General features: G+C 40.0%; 1 protein-coding gene across 3 annotated transcripts; it reads right to left on the bottom strand.

Moving 5' to 3' along the window:
- On the bottom strand, positions 1-21,441 carry VDAC2 (voltage dependent anion channel 2). 3 transcript variants are annotated; one of them, XM_005278761.5, is made up of 10 exons: positions 21,068-21,422; positions 20,570-20,630; positions 16,487-16,558; positions 14,585-14,634; positions 10,871-11,023; positions 10,735-10,787; positions 9,949-10,176; positions 5,722-5,872; positions 4,647-4,704; positions 1-1,813 (listed from the first exon to the last, which is right to left on the bottom strand). In XM_005278761.5, the coding sequence occupies exons 2-10, from the start codon at positions 20,607-20,609 to the stop codon at positions 1,722-1,724; spliced, it is 897 nt and encodes a 298-aa protein (XP_005278818.1). In that variant the 5' UTR covers positions 20,610-20,630; positions 21,068-21,422; the 3' UTR covers positions 1-1,721. The 3 variants fall into 3 exon arrangements, with proteins under 3 accessions (XP_005278818.1, XP_065407763.1, XP_065407764.1); XM_065551691.1 differs by lacking the exon at positions 21,068-21,422 and adding an exon at positions 20,892-21,031; XM_065551692.1 differs by lacking the exon at positions 20,570-20,630 and having other exon boundaries at positions 21,068-21,441.
- Between the last annotated feature and the right edge of the window lie 3,186 nt (positions 21,442-24,627).

Genomic DNA, 24,627 nt, shown 5'->3' with positions numbered 1-24,627 from the left:
TCAGTCTTTAAACCAGTTTAATGAAAATACAAGGCTTATGTGTATCATCTTAAAGTCACCAAGGTAATTACGGGAAGAGTAACAAGTTATATGCCTTAGTTCAGCTCTAATCTGATGTTTTATCATCTTCCCTTCCATACCAGGTAATACTCAATGTAAAATTACTCTTCTTGTGATAAGAGTACATTTGCCATAAAAAGGAAGCCACCCTACTGACTATGGTGACTAGTAGGAAATGCTAGTAAATATTTAAATAGCTTAAATCTACCACATTGCTCTTTAGTACCCCAGAACAGATGCTGTCTTCCAGGCTGTTCCTCCCATCTAGTAGTGTAAATTCAGATGTACACCAATGTGGCTATATAGTGCAAAGCACGTAAAACGTATGCCAGGGGAAGAATCTCCCTGAGACAGCCCCCTGAAGGGGGGATGTCTCTTTAGCAGCATGTGACTGCATTTTATAAATATATGCATATATATTTATCTTATTTATAAGTCCCCAAATTCAGAACTAGAATTGTGACCTTAAAGTCAGTCTTTGCATCTCCATGTTAGGAGGATCACTGCACATGCATTTCCAGTATCCCTTCTAGCAAGGTTCTCTTCCACTTGGAGCTGTATTCTAATACCTAGGAAATCTTTTTAGCACTTGCATTACTGCAACAACTTCAGGAGTTACCACATTTAATCACTGATACTTGCCAAGAACTGTAACATCAAAGGAAAAATGCAAACTTTATCTCCTATTTCTCACTCTAAGGATTAAAGTAAATCACTGTATCTTTCACACATTCTAAATAGAAGCTTAGCATACTCCTGCTCACATGGCCAGTTGATTGTACTGAGTGGGCCTCCACTCTGCAGCCAGACACTAGTGGGAGATGTAGGGGGCATTTTTCAAGTCAGACGGTGTAGTGAGTGTATTGTACTCTCCAGACCAGTAGGCACAGAGTACGGGATAAAATGCACTTGGTCCATGGAGGGACAGGAGAACTGGAGAATACGGAAAGAGGGCCTTGTCGTACTACAGCAATAGATCAAGGGGTGAGGTTCACTGGCTCCTAAAGGAGTTCCCATCCAATCGTCCTCAGCAGAAACCTGCTTGCTTCAACATGGGTCAAAAGGACTGGGCCCATAACGGAAGCTCACGATCACTGATGACTAAGGTGTGTGGCACTACAATGATTTTATAAGTAAACTAAAGCTCACTGAGCCTTATCAATAGCTAAACTCTTAAAATATTTGGAGGCACAAATATGTGTGTGTATTTGTTTTATTCATAATTTGCGTTGTCTTGGGATACCAAAAGTATTTCTAATTAAGGTGATTTAACAAAATTGCTGACCTCATTTCAAAACATCCACTGATCCATTTCTCATTCAATGGCAATATCAAAATGTTAAAAGGAACATAAAAACAAACATGCACACAACTGTACAGTTTTCATAAAGGTCTATTTCATTATTTGTGGGTAGCGCATTAAACAGTTAAATACATTTAAATAATGTATAAGTGACTGCACTAATGCAGAATTGATAACTAGATAGGTAACCAATTTAACTAGAAACCAGCTAACAAGTAACTGTCTAAAATACTTTGAATACAGCTCTTGTTCTAGGTCATCCCTGTTGGGATGAAAAGCCTGCTGATCACACTGGAAATACATTTTTAAGGCCAAATTCTTCTGATATCCCTTCCTTGCAGCAGTTCCTTCGGCTGTTTCAAGCTTCCAACTCCAGACCAAGACCAAGTTTATGACCTCCAGAATTGATGCTCTTCCCATCTACCAGGGCAGAGAGTGTAAGCTTCACACCTGTAAGATTAAAACAATCCTGTGTTAACTTGTAATCTGAAAGTACTAACTATTGTGTCAATCAGCAATTCTTTGTTTCATCACAAGTCCAAGTTAAATTGTAATTACTTTCCAAGGTAATAATTCAATAGCAAAGCAAGTTTCTAAAGCAATTTCCACTTACGTACATCAACTCCATTCAGCTTTTAAAAGAAAGTTGTTGTTCAGCTTAATTTTGTACAATTGTAGGTACCAAATGACTATCTGGGGGCCATGTAAAATGCAACTGCTTCACACAGAAGCAAAAAACCATGCAAATTCTATATAAGTATCACATTTTATATATTGGACTTATGAGATCATTTATTTACTCAAACTAATATGGAAATGAGCCCTTTCACGCATTATAGCTCGCACACAGAAAAATATGCTATGTACATGAGATAGCCATTTGGGAAAAGTGCGATGATGGCTCCCCCCCTCTTAGAGGTAGGATTAGAGATACTGCACAAGATGTTTTGTTTGGGCAAAAATACAACAACTTCCATAAACGTGAGGGGAAAAAAGTGCAATTTTAAGAATGAAGCTATCTTAATCCTAGCTGTTTAGAGAGCTATCAGCAACCAGTAAAATCAGAGATAAGACCTTTGGAGGAAGACAGTGAAGAATGAAAGAGACCATCTTCTTTTCATCAACTAAAACTATCCCCCTAACAGAGAAAAAAATCTAGAAGTCAAGTATTCTTTTGTCTGAGCCCACAAAAGACCAGATTCAGTAAGCTACTGAGTCCCTTCTGACTACCCTAATAAAATCAAATGAAAATCCCATATACTGAAAGTTATTTAGATTCCACTCTCTGCCCCAAAACCTTGATCAGAACAAAGGAATGCTAACACAAAAGGGTGGATTTATAACTCTCTCTAATCGGAGATCCAGAAAGCATTTTGAAGCAACCCAGAAACCAAAACCTTTTCAGGCCTTCTTAATGCATCAGAAAGCAGCACACAGGAAAAAGCCCTTTTTTTCCCCCCCAATTGATTGCAAGTCACCTGTAAGGTTAAAAATCTACAAGAAACCCAAATATTTGGAAATACAGAACAATTAAATACTAAGTTATGTCAACTCTGTCCCCCACTTAACAATTCCAACTTCCCTGGTGTACTCCTTTTCCCCCCTCAAGACATAGTGGTGTTTTGGATCACAGATTTAGAAAAAGATCCTCCAGCCTGTGCATGCAATATGAGCAGCCAATGTACTTATAAAGCTTTCCATTTGTAAGTGTGCCCTACACAGCCCTGGTTTGATGTCTCCATTGTACACATGCTATATCTGTCACCTGGATCATGCACTTGCACATATAGCTATAAGGAACCCTCCGTATTAGACAGAATCAGGCCCTTAATAAGGAGTGACTACCAGTTCCTGATTAGGAAAACAGTATGAATATAGTAAAATAGTTTGCTGAGTAAAGAAGGCACAACCCGGAGGCAATTAAGAATAAAGCATTCTATTTTTAGTGGTGTCTGATAACACAGTGTTTGTAAATGGATGGATAAAGCAGTCTGAGTTTCTTAGATATGGAGCAGACTAAGAGCAGCTCAGCTACCTTTAACTGCACACATGAAGTGTTCGGAATTTCTCATTAGTTTTTAATCCTAACTCTAAATTTTCTTAAGCGTTTTTGCAAACTGAAAAAGGAGAAAAAAAAAAACAAAGGATTTTTATCTTTAAGTTATGGATACGAACAGACTTGTGTCTGGGAATTTCCTTAGTTTCTAAGAACAGAAAGACATCTTCCTCCTCCTGCCCATGTGCTTGTCCTACAAAAGCAGCAGCTGCAATCATCCAAGGTATGCAACCGAAATTTTGAGAGGCATTAACTCTTCTTGCCAACCACAAAGTTAAGAGAGGACTTATTTCCTAGTCAGAGAGATGAGTCCCAATATGTTTTAATACACTAGCAGTTAACTTTTCTAAACCAGAAGTTGCTTCGTTTCTGAAACAAAACTATGCTGACTGAGCTCGCTCCACAAGACAGCCCCATCGTGTATGTGGTGTTAATGCTATTTGGACAGAAGCCGCTCAACCCAAGACCAAAAACAGGTCAGGTTTTTCTCACATAAGTCTGGTGTCTTAATGGTTTAGTTATTCACTATCATGTTTTATAACCAAAGTGATTTAAACAAACAGCACAAATGGACAATCACTGAGAAAATTGTTACCAAGGTATTAACTGAACACAGATAAACTGTGTTAGCTGGTGATCAAAGGATGTGTAAATTACTGCACTTGCTTAATATCTTCATAATAGTTTTAATGTGAATCAGGTCTTCAAAAAACAAAACCAAACAGTTCTTTCACTCTGCTGCAAGAAGTTGATTAATGGATATCAGCCAGATAACAACTGGACATTTTCTATGAATGATGATTAGACCTTCCAGGATACTACCAACAAAAATGTTTTGGTTAAATTAAGATTACTAGAGCTTGCTTGTTGTCATAGCAGCGTAACACCGCATTGAAAGTTAGGAACACATTTGAAATCCATCCTACTGGAAAACAAAATGGAGGACACACTTAGCCCTAAATATTCCAGAAATGCCATTGGATTTAGCCAAGCAAAACTCAAACTCAGTAGGAGTTTTAGTTTATGGTATATGAAACTGTCCAAGTACAAATCAGCCTCCAATATAGATTGAAAGGGAGAAAGACTGCAGAGATAGTCATTCTGAAGAGAGAAGCAATCTACTTTAACTGGCATATGAGTGTAGAGATAATATTTCAACAGCAGTTCCATGCATAATACCTAGGAATGCATGATTGAAGCGAAGTGATTCGTTTATAAAACATTTACCTGGCCTCAAGGTCTGGGTGTAACCCACTCCAACTAAACTGGAGTTGTTCACTTTTGCCTGCAACAAAATGAAAAACTGAGTAAGAAACAGCAATTCAAAGAAAACCATGAAAGAAAGTTCTTTGCTATAATCCTGTAGTGACTATAATAATAGGTGTCAACAAGAACAGACATCACAAATTTAAAGCCAGTTTATATTTTGCAGTATCTTTATATTTACTGGATACACTACTCCCCTCCCCCGCAAAAAAAACCACACACATACACCCTTCTTATCCCAGAGGGAAAATAATACATAGTTTGAGTGGGCAGGCAGAAATTTACCTTTCAAACCACATTCCAACAAATCCCTGTTAGGACTTTTCTAGGAAGAGAGCCAATTCACCTTTTTTTTTTTTTTTTTTTTTGATGCTTCCGAGATTAACTCTATCAGAACAAGCCACAACATTTAATAGTATTCATTGAAGAAACAGAATTTCATTGATTCATTCAAATCAAGGAATGGCCATTTAGTTTTACTGGGCTGGTACATTTCTATACTAACCATCATTGTAATGCTCTCAATCAATAGTATGTGCACCAGCACTAGAAGTTCACGTTTGCAAGACTCTTATTCTAGACCCAATGACATCTGTTGCACTGACACGACCCACTTCAAAACTGAAGTTAAACTAGAGCAAGCCAAGCTCTATTGTGAATAGGGTGCTGACTGTTACAGGAGAGTTCTCAGCATGGGAACCCAGTGCAGTAATCTGAAAAAGTGTCTGAACTACCTCTCTAGAGTGATTTAATTTAATGTGTAAGGCACTGAATTGTGTTACTATAGGCATAGTAAGACGACTTTCTGTAGAAAAAGTAAATCACAGTTACTTTGTTGTATGAAACTAAAGTCACATACTTTACAAGATTTAGTTGTTAACATCTGGGCTATCACAGACCTTTACATTAGTGATACAGAAGAGTAACTGGCATACTTCTTGACCCTTCCATATCAATTCAGAATATGTATACTACTATAAAAGATATCCAGTTGTATATTTACACAGAGCAAGAGGAAGCTTAAAGCCATACTTACAGAGATAGAAGCAGTGGAATCCAACTGGTATTTAGCGGCAATGCCAAAACGAGTGCTGTTGCTGCCCGCTGTCCAAGCTAGATTTACAGCAGTATCAAGACTGTCGCTCACTTTCTGGTAAATTGAGCCACCAAATTCTGACCCATCATTGCTGCAAGATATTTGCAAGTGAAATTAAATTACAAGTTTATGTGTATAAAATATAAAGTCCTACACTTATATTTAGCTTTTAAAGTTTTACTCACCTGGGGATATTTTTTGTATTTTAAACGTAACACTAATTTATTTTTCCCTTATAAGACATTAAGAAGGAGGGCAGATAAATGTAGTTTGCAAGGCAGAATGAGGTACTTTAGCAGAGTCCATGAAAGAAGCTTACTCCAATAATTATATTGCCAAGGGTGATACTAATATATTCACTTGCACAATTAAGCTCATAAATACTCTAGGTAAATTCCTCCTTCATAGAATATCAGGATTGGAAGGGACCTCCAATCAGGTCCAATCAGGAGGTCAACTAGTCCAATCCCCAGCTCAAAGCAGGACCAATCCCCCAGACAGATTTTTGCTCCAGATCCCTAAAAGGCCCCCTCAAGGACTGAACTCACAACCATGGGTTTAGCAGGACAATGCTCAAACCACTGAGCTAGCCCTTCCTCCAAAATCCGGGCTCCATTGAGTTCATGGCAAAAACCTCTGTTTAGTTCTGAAACTAATGCAGTATGAAATGTTTGATACAGACATGCAAGTTATAAATCAGAAGCAAATATTCAGAATAATCTTGTGGTTACTGGAAACAACGTTTCTAAGTAGTATTATAGTATTACTGTTAAGAAAAAGGTCAAAGGACATTTTATTCTAGAAAAGCAATATCATTTTCAAATCTTTTAATAAACTTTGAAAGCAGTTCACTACAAGTCTGAACAATCCTGGTTAAAAATGTATTTATATTGTCTTAATTCCCCCTTCTTCCCCTCCTTTTTCAGGAAAGAGGGGGGTGCGCAAGTGTGTGATTTGACTCCAGTGACTACAAGTAAGTTGCTTCCTACCTTAACACCATGCAGATTTAAGTTAACATCACTGAGACACCAGTAATGCACCATTATTACAATCATTCAGCCTGAGAAGTCAGCAGGAAGGTGAGAAAACACACAAAAACTATATGCTTTGCCATGTATGGTTAGATTTCATAAATTTAAGTATGTCCTATGTTAAAGTTCCCTTTCAGGGCTAAAGGAAAGGGCCTAAGAATTAAAAGCACTTACAAAGCATATTTATTGTAACAAGATCATGCCAACTGTAACTGCTAATAACTATTTCCTGTAAGAGATCAGGGAACAAGTGTATTATTGAAATGCAGTTTTCCCAATCGCAAGGAGGGGACAAGTACCGTATTTTCCGGCGTATAAGACGACTGGGCGTATAAGACGACCCCCAACTTTTCCAGTTAAAATATAGAGTTTGGGATATACTCGCCGTATAAGACTACCCCTCTTCCAACGCACACCAAAAAAAATTAAAAAAACATCAGATTTGATTTCAATATGGTAATTTTAATTCAAATGCTTATGACATGCAGGTACTTAGCAGGAAAACTGTCACTTATAAACATAAGGCTGTTTGTCATCAAACATGTAAACATAAAACAGTGCAAGTGGATTAAACTTTTCCTAATTCACTCTAAAGCTGAAAGGAAGGATAAGACAATAAACCCATGGGAGCTGCCATGCTGTTTGTTTTCTAAGCTGTCAACCAAACTGGAACTGATGATGATAGGAGGAAGATAACAAACAATAGAGAGAGAGCAAGTGCCGGGCAAGTCCCTGGCGAGTTAGCAACGCCCATCATAACTGCAAGCTATGGTATTTTTATAGGTTTTGCTGGCATGACAGTTTCCCTTTAAAAGCCTTCAAAATCCTCCTGTTCGTCATCTGATATCATAAGTACATCAATGACATCTTGTGATACATTTGTAAGGCAGTCATCGTATGGATCGAATTCCGTATCAGATGGTGTGGTCTCAGCTTCAGCTTCCTCTTCAACTTGCCACAAGTAGTCGTCCTCCATACCATCTAATGAATTTGATATGCCACACTTCTTGAAAGACTTGATTACTGTTTCTGCATCAATATCATTCCAGGCTTTTATGACAAACTTGCACAAAACATCCAACTGTGGAGCACGCATGTTTCCTCCTTTTGTGAATGACTTTTTGCCGCTAACCATCCGTTCATTCCACTGTTCTCGAATGCGATCTTTAAATGGCTTGTTTAGGCACACATCCAGTGGCTGTACCAACGATGTCAATCCTGCAGGAATAACTGCCACATCTGTGTTTAGTCTTGCAAGCCTTTGCTTGGTGCTGGGAGTTAAATGAGCCCTGAACATATCCCACACCAGTAGACTACATTTTTGAACAAGTCCACCTGGTCGCCTGCTCCATACATTATCAAGCCATAGCTTTACCCCTTCTTCATCCATCCAGCCTTTTTCATTCACATGTACAAAACAACCAACAGGGAACTTGAGTTTTGGCATTGTTTTTCTTTTAAAAATAATCATTGGTCTCAGTTTGGCGCCATCAGCTGTGCATCCTAGTACCACTGTAAAACTGGACTTCTCATGTCCTGTTGTTTTAATTAAAATTGTTTTTTCACCTTTTTGATGGACAGTTTTATTTCCAACCATATCAAAATTAATTGGAGTTTCATCCATATTTCCAATACTACTTAACGCATAGCCATGTTTAGTGTGCTGTTGTATTACGTATCGATGGAAACTATATACTTTGCTATCAAGATCTGCAGGTAATTTTCGGGCAATTTTCATCTTTTGCCTCAGTACCATATTATGCCTTCCCATGAATCTAGTACACCAGGATACAGTGGCCTTAAATCTGTTGCTGTGATCTGGGTTAGATTTGGCCCATTGAAGTGCAAACAAACGTATTTTATTTCGTGTCACTACATAACCGTTTTGGCGATGCTCATTCACCATGTCTGCTACATGTTTTTCGAGTTCTGGCCAATGTGGGGTGCCTCTTCTTAATGCACACTTACCCCTTGGCATACTCTTTAATGCTTTTTCATTTGCTTTCCAGTCCCAAACCATCTTTTCTGTTACTCCATATTGTCTTGCAGCAGCGCAGTTATTATGTTCCATGGCAAAGTTTACAACTTTAAGTTTGAAACTGGCTTCATATTTCTTTCTTCTTGCTGGTGGAGCCATGATGGGGTTTTGACTGTTGGAAATTTGTATACTGTACTGTATGTACTGGTGCTATACTGTATGAACAGGTACAGATACTGGTGCTGTACTGTATGTGGTACCCAGTATACAACAGCGATGTACCTTACCGGCGATTGGCTGGTTGTTGTATACAAAGCCTGCTTGGATTGGTCAGCTCTCCCTGTCTCCAAGACTATCAGAGCGGTAGCGCAAACACGCCTCTTTCACCCGTCTGGCCCGCCCTTGTATCCTATTACCTCCTTCTCTGCCTCTCAGATCTCGCACATGCGTGCCTGTGCCGCTTCACTGCGGTCCTCAGGAGCGAGATCTGAGAGGCAGAGAAGGAGGTAATAGGATACAAGGGCGGGCCAGACGGGTGAAAGAGGCGTGTTTGCGCTACCGCGTGTTTTTCGCTCTCTTTTTTCCATACCCCGGGCGTCCCGGACGCCTGCAGCTTGCTCCACCCTTGCTGCTTTCATACGGTCGCCGCATACGGCGGGGATGCGGCCGCGGCCGTTTTTGAGCTCCCCCCACCATATGCGGTGACCGCAGATTCTCCAGTCCGGCTTGGAAGTTTCAGCACCCGCCCTATAAGACGACACCCGGCGTATAAGACGACCCCCGACTTTTGAGAAGATTTTCCTGGGTTACAAGGTAGTCTTATACGCCAGAAAATACAGTACTTGTATTTACAAAGTAGACTGAACACTTTCAGTATTGCTTTCTATATTTTGCAAACTACAATGCATATATTACAGAAATTACTTCATGTAACAAAGTTAGAAAACAAGCTATAAACACTAAACTTAGAAAAGAGGTATAGAAGTAATTACTGATCAGGTAAAGAAAATCTCATGTGTTACCCTGGTTAATTCTGTACGAGGTTCTCTCACACAGAGCATATTTGACATTTTCGCAAACAAGTGCTATTAATTCAGAATTTGAAGCTTCTGAATACTCTTACTACAAGCTTCTCAAATACAGTATTTTAATACTCACACGTTAGTGTGCAGTTGGAAGTCTCCAGTTTTGTAACCCACAGAGAAGTTATTCCTTGTCAGCTTTGATTTGGCACTATCAAAAGTCATCTGATAACCAGCAAGCCAGCCCTCGTAACCAACGACAGCGGAGCCATGGATCGCAGGTCCAGCAAAATCAAAGTCAACATCACAACCAAGATTTACGCATTCACGTTTATAAGATGACTTAATTTTGCCACTTTTCTTCCTGAAGCAAAGAAATTATTTTTAAAAAGGCTTCATCCTCTACCATCAGTCTAATTTTTACTACTTAACCTGCAGTAGGCACACAAAGGCCATTAGAGAATAGGTGTCAAGTCTGGGCAAGACATTACTGACCAGTCATGGAACCAAAATGCAACAGCCCATGAGAAAGTTTCAGAAAACACAAGGATTATACATTTGAAGACTAAAGAATGAAGAAACTTCTTTACTTCCTTATCCCACCCCAATCTCCCAATAAAGTATTCTCTTATATCTGTGCAAGCAGAGCCCTGAGTATTATTCTAACAAATCCAATTCTCTCATTAGGGTGCCAACTATCTTGTTAATGAGTAAAACATTTTGCATCAGTGCCCCAAGGAGCCACATTCAAATGTAACAGCCTGGATCAACAGCAGTAGTTTTGAGCCACCAAATTCAAGCCATATACATATTCTTCATTCACAAAGTTATATTAACCTATTAAATATTCATTTGACCTTTACATGCAAAGTTATTCCCCTTAACATGCCAAAAAGTTCTCTCTTAAAAACAAAACTCTTACCCCGTGTTTGGTGAGAAGGTTGTGTCAAACGTCAGCTTCAAACCTTTGGCAATCTAATTAGGGGAACAAAAGCTATTAGCTCAGATCTACTGGTTAAGTGAAAAAATTAAATACAAGTAGTACATCAATCTGTTACCTGATCTTCAATCGCAATTTCTGTTCCCAGAGTGTTATCTGTGTTCCATTTTTCTGTGAAAGTCAGACCATACTCAGCCCATTTGTATTTGGTCTCCAAGCTCCCATTCACTTTCCCTGTGTCTGTGTTTGATGAACCAGCTGTTGTGAATTCCTAATAAGACAGTATAGGTTATTCCCGAGTTGCACACATCCCAGAAAGTCTCACATGGTAAAGGTATCTTTAAAAAAAAAAAAAAAAAAAAAAAAAAACTTAAAACTAAACCATGTAAACAACTGTAAGGTAGCATTGTCCTGTTCAACCAGTTTGAATTATACCCACCCCCTTTTGTAACAATTTGCTAAAAAGGATCTTCCAGATTTTCAAACTTAACCAGGAAATGGCAGTGTGTGCGCTGATACTACACAGTTCAGAAATGTAAAACCCAATTCCAAGCAAGGAAGTCCATTGTGCTCTAAGCAATTGAACTATACTATTCAGTGTAGTTCATGCTTTACCCTTCTTTCTGAAGCAATTTGTTTCAAGTCATTGTTTCCTTAAAAAGCAGAAAAAAAATTATTAGAAGTACAGAGATAAGTTTGGTGCTCATATTATTGAAGGGACTAATATCACTGATCAGAGCCAGGCACAATGCAGACAGCATCCCAGACAACTCTGCCAACATGCTGCAATCCTCATATAATACGATTGCTATTCCAATCTTTAGTGTCCAAAGAGAGACTATCGTGCTACAATTGTGAGATGGCTCTACATATACATTTTAAAATAAATAAATATTCAGGGACTAGAGGAAGAAGTTTTACAGTTGCAATCAAGAAATGATTTGAACATAAGTCTCTAGACAAAAGGGCAGCACTAGTCTATTGGTTCTTAACTAAGGATTTTAATAGTCACACGAGTGAGTCAGGACTCCCAAGTAAAAATATAATTATATAGGGAGACTGTGACATTAACTGATAGTAAGTTTATTAACAAAATTCCATTCCTTACACAGAATTATATTTTTTAGATTCAGGACTCTCAATGTGTAACTGTTACACTAAGTTATTTTAAAATAAACATTGCAGTTATTTATATTACAAACAGCACCTTAGTTATTAAAACTGAAAGTTATAAACACTAGTTGCCTCCCGCTACTTATCCTTTTTCATCTCTCTTCTTGGAGAATGGAAAGACTAGTCAATATCTACCAAATTTTGAAAATCTAAAAATAAACATGGGCACAATGCTGAAGTGTTTGGCTAGCAACTGCTGCACGGAATATTTGTTAAACAGTCTTTCCACTCCATTTTATTAATTGTATGGAAAAATTTCTGATGGTCTTTCATTTAAAAAAAAAAATACTAAGTCAAAATTTTGACCCAAGATATGTCTGGCTGTGGGTTTGTCTATATGGTGCAGCAGTGCACACTAGATGGGTGTGAATTCAAAAGCACACCAACATGTTGCACACTAACTGGCCCAGGTAGACCCTGCTTGAGCATATGTATTAGGGAACTTTTATTTCATGCCAGCAGGGTCATTCTGGGCCAGTTAGTGTGCAACACATTGGTGTGCTTTAGAATTCACACTCCTTTAATGTGAACTGATGCACCATGTAGACAAGCCCTGTTTTCCCCTACGCCCACTAGAATTAGCTATCCACTCCTTAAGGTACTATATGCATTTACTACTACTAGAGGGAGCATTCGTTTTATGAGAAGAGTATATTTAAACCAAACATTTCTGGAGTATTGTATCAATCTCAACATACACTGAAGGAATATCTAGATTTCCTGTAGATAAAGGATGTATATGAATCCCAGAATTTGTTGCTAAAGATTTACCTTAGTTAAGACAAAAAACTTAAAATTTATTAAATGGAGGTAGCTTTATATGAAAAATTAACTTTGACTGAGTGATGTTTACTTGCAGCATATTATTTAGCCACTAGATGTCTGTGCAAAACACAGCGTTCCAGACATGGCAGCAGTCCCTAGTAAACAAGGGAAGAAAAAACTGGAATTCAAGTTACACAGAAGCCCGTTTGCCTGTAGCGGTCACCTTTTTCTTTAAGGAATACCTACTATTTAAGGTAGGCTGTGATTATATAAATCAAGACAGCAACTAAAGGCTGAAGACTATTAGTGATAAATAGCTTATGCCTTATCTACACTTAAGAGGGTTTGCCAATATATCTATACCAGAAGAGCACTGGGGGGGGGGAGGGGGGAGAGAGAGCGCGCACTTTTTCTGGTACAGCTTGAACCTGTTCCCCCAAAAGGAATAATCTGTACCAAAGGACTTTTTCTGCCGATATAGCTATCTATCTTAAGGCTTTTGCCAGCATAGCCATGTTAATCAAGAAAGTGTGATTTCCCCATGCACCCACCCACCCACCCCTATGTCAGCAAAACTTTTTGGTGTAGACCAGGCTTTAGTAAGATGTTTAAAAGGTTAGACATTTTCATGAAATATAATTAGTATGACACCACAATGGCCATCAACCTTCATTCTTCAGTTTGTAAACTATTCTGCTGATTCAGAAAGAAATATCCCCCGGGGTAAAATACTGAACAATGTGTCTCCTGCTCAAGAATCCAGCACTGGTCAGTGTCAGGGGTCAAAGTGACTGGTGAAACTGTTGTTTCAATGTTCAATTGTATGGAATCAGATTTATAGAAATGTAGGGCTGGACGGGACCTCAAGAAGTCATCAAGTCCAGCCACCTGCACTGTGGCAGGACCAAGTAATTACAAACTATCCCTGATAAGTGTTTTTCAAAACCTCCAATGATGGAGATTCCACAATCTCCCTTGGAAGCCTATTCTAGAGCTCAACTACCCTTCCTAATATCTAACCTAAATCTCCCTTGCTGCAGATTAAGCCCATTACTTCTTGTCCTACCTTCAGTGGACATGGAGAACAACTGATCACCATCCTCTTTACAACAACAATTAACATATTTGAAGATTTATCAGGTCTCCCCGATCCCACCCCAGCCTTCCTTTTTCAAGACTTAACATGTCCAGTTTTTTTTAAACCTTTCCTCATAGATCAGGTTCTCTTAACCTTTTAATCATTTTTGTTGCTCTCTTCCGGACTCTCTCCAATTTCTCCATATCTTTCTTAAAATGTGCCCCCCAGAACTGGAAACAATATTCCACTGATGCCTCACCAATGAAAAATAGAGCAGGACAGTTACTTCCTATATTTTACATACAATACTGCTGTTAATACACCCCAGAATGGTATTAGCCTTTTTCACAGCTGCATCTCATTGTTGACTCAATTTGTGATCCACTACAACTCCCAGATCCTTTTCAGCAGTTCTAGCAGGGTCTTGAGAGATTTACATTGAACACAAACAGAAACAAAGAATATTCAAAGAAAACTAAATTAAATTTCTATATGGTCTGATATCAATTTTACCTTTAAAAAATGGTTCTGCTATTCGTTCATTTTTACACACAATAAGTGACAGCCAAAATAAACCCTACTTAACAACTTTACAAAGACAACAGAACAACTACTTTTGACTACTGCGTGTCAGCATACATGGCAATGTGATTTATGTTTGGAGCCGCAGATCTCTATGGCCCTCTGAAATGTACTGTACAGCAAACACTTATCAAAGGATTCTGTCAACTAGCTAACTTTGTCCATAAAAGTTCCCTTTGATAAGAAGGAAAATTAGAGCACATTAATCAAAAATACTGTGAATTTAAAACTCACCACCCCGCTTGCAGACTTTGTTTTCACGTCCAGTTTCACCAGCCCAAAACCTTAAGATAAAAGGTACACTGTAATAACTTTAAAGTGTGTGCATTTGTCTAAGCAACAAAATTAAAAAAAAATACTTCAGCCATTGATGAGAGCGGTATAAATCCAATGAACGTTGGAACATCTGTAGTCAGTGTTGAATTGAGTAGGGTTCTCTCAAACTTTAAAGTGAAAAAAAGGAATAGCGAAGGCCTGTTTATTGTACACCAATGACTACTAGGGGATATTCTCTCAGTTAACTAAATGAAAGTTTGTTTCTGTCTACTTCGCCTCTCAAAGACAAGCTGTGCCCTTTCTGGCTTTTATGCTGCCACCAGTAAAAGATTCTCCAGTCAGAATTTAGCTTGATGTTATGCTGATGTGTGAACCAGAATAGAATACAGTTCATTCTATAGCACTGCTGAGTCAGCAGAGCTAACAAAGGTTAGGACTCAAACTAGGAAATACAGTTCCAAATACACAAAGGGAGTAAATTTAAGAAGGTGCCATTTTTATATTGTCACCCTTCTGACAATTAGCTGTACTTTATATTATACTAAGCAAATAATTAGATGTATGGTTTTTTTTTCAGAAATGTCATTCTTATATTAACAGGATGAGATTTACACAGTCACTCCCATGAAGCCTCCTGAAGGATGCTCAATACAAGAGCCTACACCACACAAGTTGATTTATTCAGCTTTAAAATAATCAGAAGTTATACACACACAAGAATCAGTCATATCCTCTACTTCTTTGCCACTGTAAGGTTGCTTCCTATCATAGTTATCTAGTCAAGTCCAATTACATGTCCCAAGCAACAGGTTTCTAAGCTACAGTCTAACACACCTCAAAGTTTTTATATTTGATATTACAGTAGCACCTAGAAGCCCCAGCCAAAACTAGGGTCTCATAGTGCTATATGTTGTCCAAATGCACAGTCTCTGCCCTGAAGAGATTACAGTCTAAATAAATAAGAGTGTGAGGAAAGAGAGATGGATGATATAAGCAGAAGATTGGGAACTGAAACACAGATTATGACCCCAATCGTGCAATAAATTCTGGCAGACTTCTGTGTTCTGCAGAGCACCTATGAAGTCCATGAGATTCCAGGGGTCTGCCTAGCAGGAACTCATTGCAAGATTCTGACCAACAATGTGATCCCCAAGGTCACACAGGCATTTTAATAACAGAAAGTCATGTTGCTTTAACTATACCTGCTTAAAGCAGCACAACCCTACAAGTGTGAATGCAGTTATACAAGTACAAAAAGTGCTTTGTACTGGTATAGCTATCCCAATACAGCACAGGAAACCACCGGTATATGGCACCTTTACGTTATAACAACTGTGTCCACTCTAGGGGGTTCATCAATACAGTGTGGGTTTTTTTTTTTTTTTTTAAAAACATATAATTAAAGTCCCATACCTAACCAACAATTATTCCAGGATAACTTTCAAGTGTAGACCAGGCCATAGGAACTGGAACTTGAACCTTAGTTCTTGATTGCTAGTCAACTGTCTTAACTACAAGACCACACCTTCCTCCCTAGAGTACTTACTATAAAACCCATTCCTTCCTTGTTGTTTACATCAGATATTTACATATTTGTTTCCCATCTATTAACTTTTAATTAGCCAATGTGTGTGTGTCTATCTAATTTTTCTTCAAGTCAGTCCCACAAGGTCTCTAATCATTTTGCTGCCCTTGTATGAACTCCCTCCAATTTAATTAAATCCATTAGTTTATCCCAGTGTATACAGGCACACACAAATTAACATTCCAGAACATGTGCAAATTAAAAATATTAGCTTTATGTGCTTCAGCAAAGTGACATTTCTTTATATTGCATTTTTCTTAAAGTATTATTCCTACCATAGCCTTTGTTGAAGATATCTCTGGCAGATTTGCCAAGATCTGCATATGATGGAGGGATCGCCATTGGAGCTGGAAAGATAGAAATAACAGGTATATTAATATTGAAACATATCATAAAGATAAACTATCTTTAGTTCTAAACCCACTGTGTCTTCCAACAAGAACTCATACAGGACAATTAACAACAGATGGCTCAAACTAAAGCAGTACATGATACACCTACAGATTTTCATAGAATGAATACTGACTATTTCAAAGTGGCATGGGTTTACCAAAGTTCCTCCCCATGTAGATTCCAATATGGATTTCCCAATGTTTAGTTAAAAATGTAAAATGCTCCATATTTCAGAAATTGCAAAAGCTTTCAGAGGAGAAAGATGCCATTCCAAACTGGGGCACTGGAAAGTTGTAGGAAATTGTGATGAAATCAACAGACTCTCTAGACTCATCAGGATTCTCATGAGATATTTTTGTTAAGACCCCACAGGATTTTTTCCCCTTTTTTTGAAAGGAAACATGCAGGATTGTGTATCTAGTTTGCATCTATACTTGGCCCTGTGTTTTAATACCAGATATCTAACTCAAGGAGAGAGATTCAAAAACACTAATAAGGTTATTAAATTCAACAACTGTTCTGATAAACTTTATAGAAACTCTACACATCCCACACTCTGCAATGAAGAAGCCAAATATTTTAAAGCTAACAACATCATGTCACTTCTATCACAATTTTTAGTGACATTTGTAGATCGCTGTTATTTTAATATTTTAAAAATTATTTAATGACCAATCTAGTTACTCTAGTTAATGCATCCCCTTACTATAAAAAAAAAGAGAGCTGGGTCTATTCTGTGGTCCAACCTCTCCCTTCCTCATGCTGGCAAGAGTTGGGAGCAGTGCAGAGGGAATGTGATCAGATCTTGCTGAAGAACACACCATGTTGCTCTGAAGCAACTTCTGTAACAGAAATTAGGTTGATGGGATCTAAGTGGAGATCCCCCAAACCAATGAGAGCTATCAGAAAAGTTAAAGTCAAATAAAGGCTTTTCTTGGGGAATGTAAGAAAGCTTAAGCCTTTATAAGCCAATGGAGGACAGACTGAGGTGAGGTCAAATGGGTGGAGAAGCACAATAAAGTTTTGGCAAGACTTCCTTCAGCCTGGGAGTCTTAGGCAGATTAGGGGCGCCTAGAACACTTGTCACTCTAATGTGGTTACTACTCACCCCTTTCAACCACCCAACTCCTCATGTTGGTCTTCAGGATTATCTATCACTGCCCTTTCAACAACTCATCACAATGCAAGGCTGTTAACTCCTTCAGTGGGAGCTTTCCCATAGACTTCAACCGGAAAAGAACCAGGACCTTAAAAAGGGCCACTGTCAATTTGAAATCTATTTTCATATTTTCACATGTGAAGTGTTTGTATAACCCTATCTCCCATGCAAAAGCGCCAAAAACAAAAAAGGAAACTACAAAGGGGAAACAGTGAAACTGACTAGACAAGATGTGCTGTCAAAAGCACAAGGTATGCAAACAAAGAGAAAAGTTCTCTAATCTCATTCAGTTGTAGTGATCTTGTGTTACAAGTTAATAAATAAAATTTTAGACAAATGTAATATTTAAATTCACGGTGTCTCGAATGAGGAATTAACACACAGCTGCCTCCAATATGCCACCTGTTTGCCTCCTTATTGAGGCAAGAGTACAAAGGAATTTACATTTTTACTATCTGTATGCCAGAACATTCAATGCCTCCATTTTGTTTTGTAGAGTAGGGCACTAAGTTGTCATTCATTAGGTTTCAAAGACTAACATCCTATTGAGATGAACAGGGCAGCTCACACTTAATTTTTTTTAAAGGGGTAAATCAAGTCCTGCAGAAGACAATGGGAATTCCACAGTGTTGATTTTTGGAAATCTCTGCGAGCCTTAAAGCACATGGGATCAAAGCAAGGTTCAAGAACTCACACTTTTTCAGAATGTTTCTTTGTAATTTTTAAGTACCAGAAATTGCTATTGTAAAGAGAAAATTCAATATTCAGGAACAAATAACAGTCACAATACTACTTTGTTTTGGGACTTAACATTACCTTTCTATGGTGCTAGTACATATGTCAAGTGTACCTGTGTAACTAAATTTCATTTTAGTAGGTTCACCTATAGTCCAGCTATCCCTTAGCTAAGTGTTCTAGGCCAGCTCATTATTCTGAAAAATAGTTGTATGTCCTTAATAAAAAGTGGAATAACCTCGGCATTGCAATGAAGCAGTTTCTACCTGCCCTTTTAAAAAGAGTGATTAATATTTATAGATTAAACAGCAGATCATATACATACAGAAGAATGTTTTAACAGCTCGTTTGAAATTGCTTTGATTAAGTTACAAATTATAATACCCAATTTAAATATAGTTTTAAAAAGCTGCCATAGCAGACTAGTTACCACCTTAAAGAAAGTTAGAAAATGTTTCAGTTGTTTAGAAATGAACAGCTGTTGTTCTGATTGAGCTACATAAACAATAAAGGAAACATTGCTATTTTCCATCCTACTGTGCAGCCAGACTTACAACAGCTCTTGATAATGGTTACCATTTTAAAATAAAGCTAGAAAGTGTTAAGCCACATATTTTGGGGCTTTCTTCCAAACCACCACCGCCCAAGAAAAAGCTATTTCTGATTTCATTTTTATAGTAACCTTCAGCATCAAAACATTTTGGCAGTGATAAAGTAAATAAGCCTTTTGTTTTTGTGTAGTACAATTTAAGTTCAAAAGGACAGTCTCATACTATGGCATCAGATTTATGCTAAACAATGCAGATGCCATGGAAAGTTATTAGAGGAGGTACCAAACAATTTATAATAAAATTGCAGATTAGATACTATGAAAATTATGCTAGTTCAATTACAGTAACAAACATTTGGGTTGGTACATATAAATCGCTAAATATTTGTTACATGTCCTATCTGCAAATAAAAGGTGACTATAACTGCATGAATACCACCATAAATACTGCCCTTGTCTTAAAATGCAATCTAACCTACAGGCCTGTAATTTTTAATCTTATATTAGTACAGATCAAGTGAGGGACCAATGATTAACATGTGTCCTCGATGCTTTTATAATGATCTTTCCTATAATGTAGGGTGACCAGATAGCAAGTGTGAAATATCAGGACAAGGGGTGGTGGGTAATAGGAGCCCATATTTAAAAAAAAGCCCCAAATATCGGGACTGTCCCTATAAAATCAGGACATCTGGTCACCCTACTGTAATGCTGCTACATTCAATGAAAGAATAATGCTAAGCCCTGTCTGTCATCAACTCTTTACTTCACCGCCCTCCATTCCAATTAACCAAAAAAACCCAACCCAAGTGAAGTCAGAAGCAGTTTTTTTCAATCCAGTCTCAAATTGTCAGTTTCTTTTACTAAAAATTAATATTAACCAGGTAGATTTTAAACATTATACTTATAAATCCTAGACACTTACAAACTGTAAATTTATGAAGAGAAATCAACTATTTGAACAATCCTGTTCTGGATTGTGACTGATGCAAATGGCAGCTCCACCCTTATCTGTGGCTTCAAGCTATCCCTTTTTCCTTGTGCATTCCTGGAAACATGGGGGTCACAATTGTTGCTCCCAAGAAAGCCAAATTACATTTTTCTCTTTACCAAAGAAGGAAGGTAATTGGTGATTTAACAACCAGATAAGAAAATACTATTAACCAACCCTAAAGAAATACAATTAGTGCACAGTGTTACCACAGTACACCTTTCCCTCAAGGTATTCTGTCTAACTCCTTCACACCCTCATATTAAAGACACCTTGAGGAATTCTTAGAGGACTGATGTAAATTTTAAAACGTCAGAAGGTGGATCGCATTTTTAGGCAAATAAAAACTGTCTTGACACCAACTTTAGGAAGCCTGGATTTTATTCTAAAACGTTGGACCTGTCGAGGGTGGATGCCTTTCTGAGGAGAATGCTGGGCTGATGTTAGCCCTCTGGGTTCAGTATTCATCCGCCCCTTCCAACCTTATACAGCTACTAATCTTACAACAATTATACTCTTTCCCTACTTACGTCTCGGAGGCGGAGGGGAACATGGTGGAGGATAAGTCATAGCTAGGCCAATCTAATGAATCTACAAAGAGGGGGGGAAAACCAACATTCAAGAGTGAGTGAGTGATGGCTCTCTAAGCATGGACCGGGGGCCAGGGCCGCCCCGCTACCGCCCGGGGACGAAAGGCCCTGGCAGGGAACGGGCTCCCCGCGCAAAGGCCCAGCCAGACACGCCGCGGCTGCAAGGTGAACGCGGCCATCTTAGGACGCCGGCCGGCCGGCCCGGCTCTCTCGTCACCCTGCTCTGAGCGGGCCTCGCAGCCGCCCCCTCGCCCCCATGTACCCAGCCGCGGCCCCAGACGGGCTCCCAGGAAAGTGGCCCATTCCCCTGCAGGGCAAAGCGGGACAGGGCTCGATCCCAGGGAGGGACCGGAGGGGCACGGGCTGCCCCCACCTCACCCCACTCACACAGCCCCCCGCCCCGCGACCCCAGCCCCGAGGCGGGGCCGGCCCCGTCACCTGGCCGGCGGGGCTGTCCGAGGGAAGCCGGGAGGGTCTCGCCGTGAGGAGACCGCGCTGGCTGCGGCCGCTCGAACTGGAGGACGAAGTGAAGGAGACACCGACTAGTCGACCCGCCCGCCGCCGCCGCGCAGGACCCCAACGAGCCGGGGCCGCCCCACCAACCGCCTGCCCCGCCGCGGTCCCTGCCTCGGGCAACACCTCGCCCTCAGCTGGCACACACCGAGCTCACCCCGGGGGTAAAGCGGGGAGCCCGGCGACAGAGGGTTAAGAGAGGAGGAGACCGCCGCCGAACAGGCGCTGCGGAGGGCAACCCCAGGCGAGAGAGGGGTCCTCTTGGCCCTGAGTGAGTGAGTGAGTGAGAGAGAGAGAGAAGGGAGGCGCCTGCAGGAGCAGAGGAGAGAAGGCGGGGGGGGTTACTCTGAGGGGGGAGGGGCGAGAAGGCGGGGGGGGGGGGGTTACTCTGAGGGGGGAGGGGCGAGAAGGCGGGGGGGGGTTACTCTGAGGGGGGAGGGGCGAGACGAGGAGGCTTTAGAGGACAGGTGCTGGGAGGAAGCTGTATGGGAGATATTCAGAGAAGGGGATGGGGTGAGGCTGGGGCAGAGAAGGGGGCCACTGCGGGGATACTCGCAGAAGGGGGCAGGAGGAGATGCTTGGGGGGAGAGGAGAAGGAGGGCTGTAGGTGGGAATAGATATTGAATACTGTGAGATCATATCCCCATCTCCTCTCTCACGCTCCTGGGATGAGGAAACCGTTTTTGGTAGAAATGAGAATTTGGGGGTGAGGTGGGGGTAATTGAACAACCCTTGCTAATGTGCATCACAGCTGCAAGGCTTCCCAGAATAAGGGCCAGGAGAAATAAGACACAGGCCTTTGAAAGCATGCATCTGCCCTGTTGTGTCCCCAATATTTGAGGTACTGTTGGGGATGCATTTTTTTTTAAATCCACACTTATCTAAGGCTGTCTACACTACCACTTATGTTGCTCAGGGGTGTGAATATTCCACCCCCGAGCGACATAAGTGCTAGTGTGTGCGCAGCGCTTCTCCCACTGATATAGCTACTGCCGCTCGTTGGGAGTGGATTAATTATGTCGACTGCACAGCTCTCTCCAATCAGCATAGATCTTACCGTGGTGCAGGTGCATCGGTACAGCTGAGCCAGTGTAAGCTAGTGTATACCTAGCCTTAGTCTCCAGCTCCTTTGTTTCTGATAAGCCAGTTTGCAATACTGCAGCCGTAAAGACATAGCAGAAGACTTCATCATCTGGTGGAAAGTGTGGGTGTGATGTGAGGGTTGTACTCAACATGACTGGTTCAGAGTTGATTGTATGCATGGTGGAGAAAACGTCAGAGGGCGCATGAAAAATGCAAGAGATGCCTGCCCACACTCCGCAAATATCCATATTGGGGAAATAATCCCCATTCAAAATACTGTTATACACTAGAAATGGTGCTGCTGTAGTATAGACACTACGGAGATGGAAGGGGTTCTTTTGTCACTGTAGTAAATTCATATCCGAGAGGCGGTAGCTAGGTCAATGGAAGAATTCTTCTGTCAATTAGTGGGATCCATACTGGGGCTTAGGGCAACTTCTCTGGAGTGAATTTTTTCACTCCCCTGAGCTACATACCTAGAACAACCTAACTTTGTAGTGTAGACCAGCCCTGAGTAGGGAATCTAGAGTCAGTTTTAACTAACCAAAACAAGAGTCCTTTGCTGTGTCTGGCATGCTATAGACCATAGGTCCATATGATGTAAGTTTAAGACATTCATGGTGACAAACGTATTCCTATTTAAATAAAGAATCAAATGAAGTCAGCATCCAGCCCCCTGCTGTGCAGTTTGGGGCGATGGGAATAAAGGTAATTGTGCCATTATGGTGCTATTATTGGAAGGGTATATGATCAAATTGGCTACTTGTCTCTGAAAAACAGGAAATAGTTGCACTCGGTTTCAGGGTCTGTCCTTGTTTCCAATTTACTACATACATAAAAAAGCCACTGCGTTTTATGCTGTTTTCCTAATTCCTGCATGTGGTAGCAACATAAAGGTACCACCAGGCAGCTAAGCAAATGAAACTGCCATGTGCCTCAAGGATTGCACTACTCTCACCCCACACCTGGTCATTGCCACCCTTTCATTTCCCCTGTCCTTGGTGCACAAATTCTCCCCACCACAGTTTCCAAAGCCTTTTTGTGCACACCTCCCTAGCCCTGACACCCCACCAAAACCATCCCGTGCTTCCCTACTTCCCTGCTACTGTGGTCCTGGCTTTTCCACTTTGAAAATGTGGGCACCCTATACATAATGTGTGAACACAAAAATAACAAAGCACCTGTCCTTTAATTGTTTCTAGAATACATATTGACTAGGATTCCTCCCCTACAACTAGTGCTCCTGAATACTGTGGTCTAATCAGTCAGGTCACCGGCACCAATAGCCAGAAAACTTCTCTTTTTACAGTGCTCATCTGACCACAGAAGAGATCCCTTTCTAAGAACGGAAAGCAAAGCTAGACTGAGTGTCACATGACTGTTCTGCAGCAGTCAATCATGCCCTATGACAAACCCCACAGCAGAAATTGCTTAGTCACCAGTACAATATTTGTGCTGGGCCAAGGAACAATCTGTATGGCACAGCTGGTTCTAAGGTTCCTAGTCCCCTCTAATAGTATTTCCTTTTTAATTTATTTGGGACACAAAATGAGGTCCCACAAGAGAGTATAATGAATTCACTATTATATGATACAGTGGTTCATAATTTATCAGAATATATGGCACTAAAGTAATATTCTGGATTATGGAAAAGAAAGCCATTTAGGAGCCGGGTCCAATATATTCTTGTTTGGTATCCATAAATGATGTGCAGAGTTGAACAGCTGAATACAGTTTTCAGGTCCAGCATAAATACATTCATGCTGGAGGACCCAATACGCTAATACATTTAAATAAAGAAGATGAGCATGTTACAGGAGACAATGTATTAGTGAGTGAATACCAAATACACAGACCAAAGGAGTGAACAACAATTGGGGAGAGAGAGAGATAGAGGGATGGGAGGAGGAAATCAATGTTTTGGAATATTCATTAGAAATGAATAGATGTCTTGTTAAATACAAAATGGATTGTGGCATAAATTGTATAATAGTCCATTATTTAAAGCCACAAGTCCACTACTTAAAGAAACAGTCAGCCATTATGAACAAACCTCTAATCCACCTACCTGAAATCAGGTATTTTTAAAAAAAGTTTTAGATATGATTTGGTTTTATTTTTAGAAATTAGAGACTGCAAGAAATAACTGCCCCACCCATAGGAAATGGTGGTGAATCACTGTTCTTTCAGACTGCACCCGCTTCCCCTTTGAGTCAGCATTCTATTAAGGGTATAAAAACCATGCATCCATCCCTCAGTTCCTCTTTAGCTACAGACACATCCCTTAAGCCAGTAGTTCTCAAACTATTGTACTGGTGATCCCTTTCACATAGCAAGCTTCTGAGTGCAACCCCCCTTATAAATTAAAAGCACTTGTTTATATATTTAACACCATTATAAAT

Source organism: Chrysemys picta, chromosome 7, assembly GCF_011386835.1.
Source record: "Chrysemys picta bellii isolate R12L10 chromosome 7, ASM1138683v2, whole genome shotgun sequence".
Lineage (NCBI taxonomy): Eukaryota > Metazoa > Chordata > Testudines > Emydidae > Chrysemys > Chrysemys picta.
The sequence above is the reverse complement of the archived record's forward strand: the minus strand, read 5'-3'. Positions and strand labels throughout refer to the sequence as shown.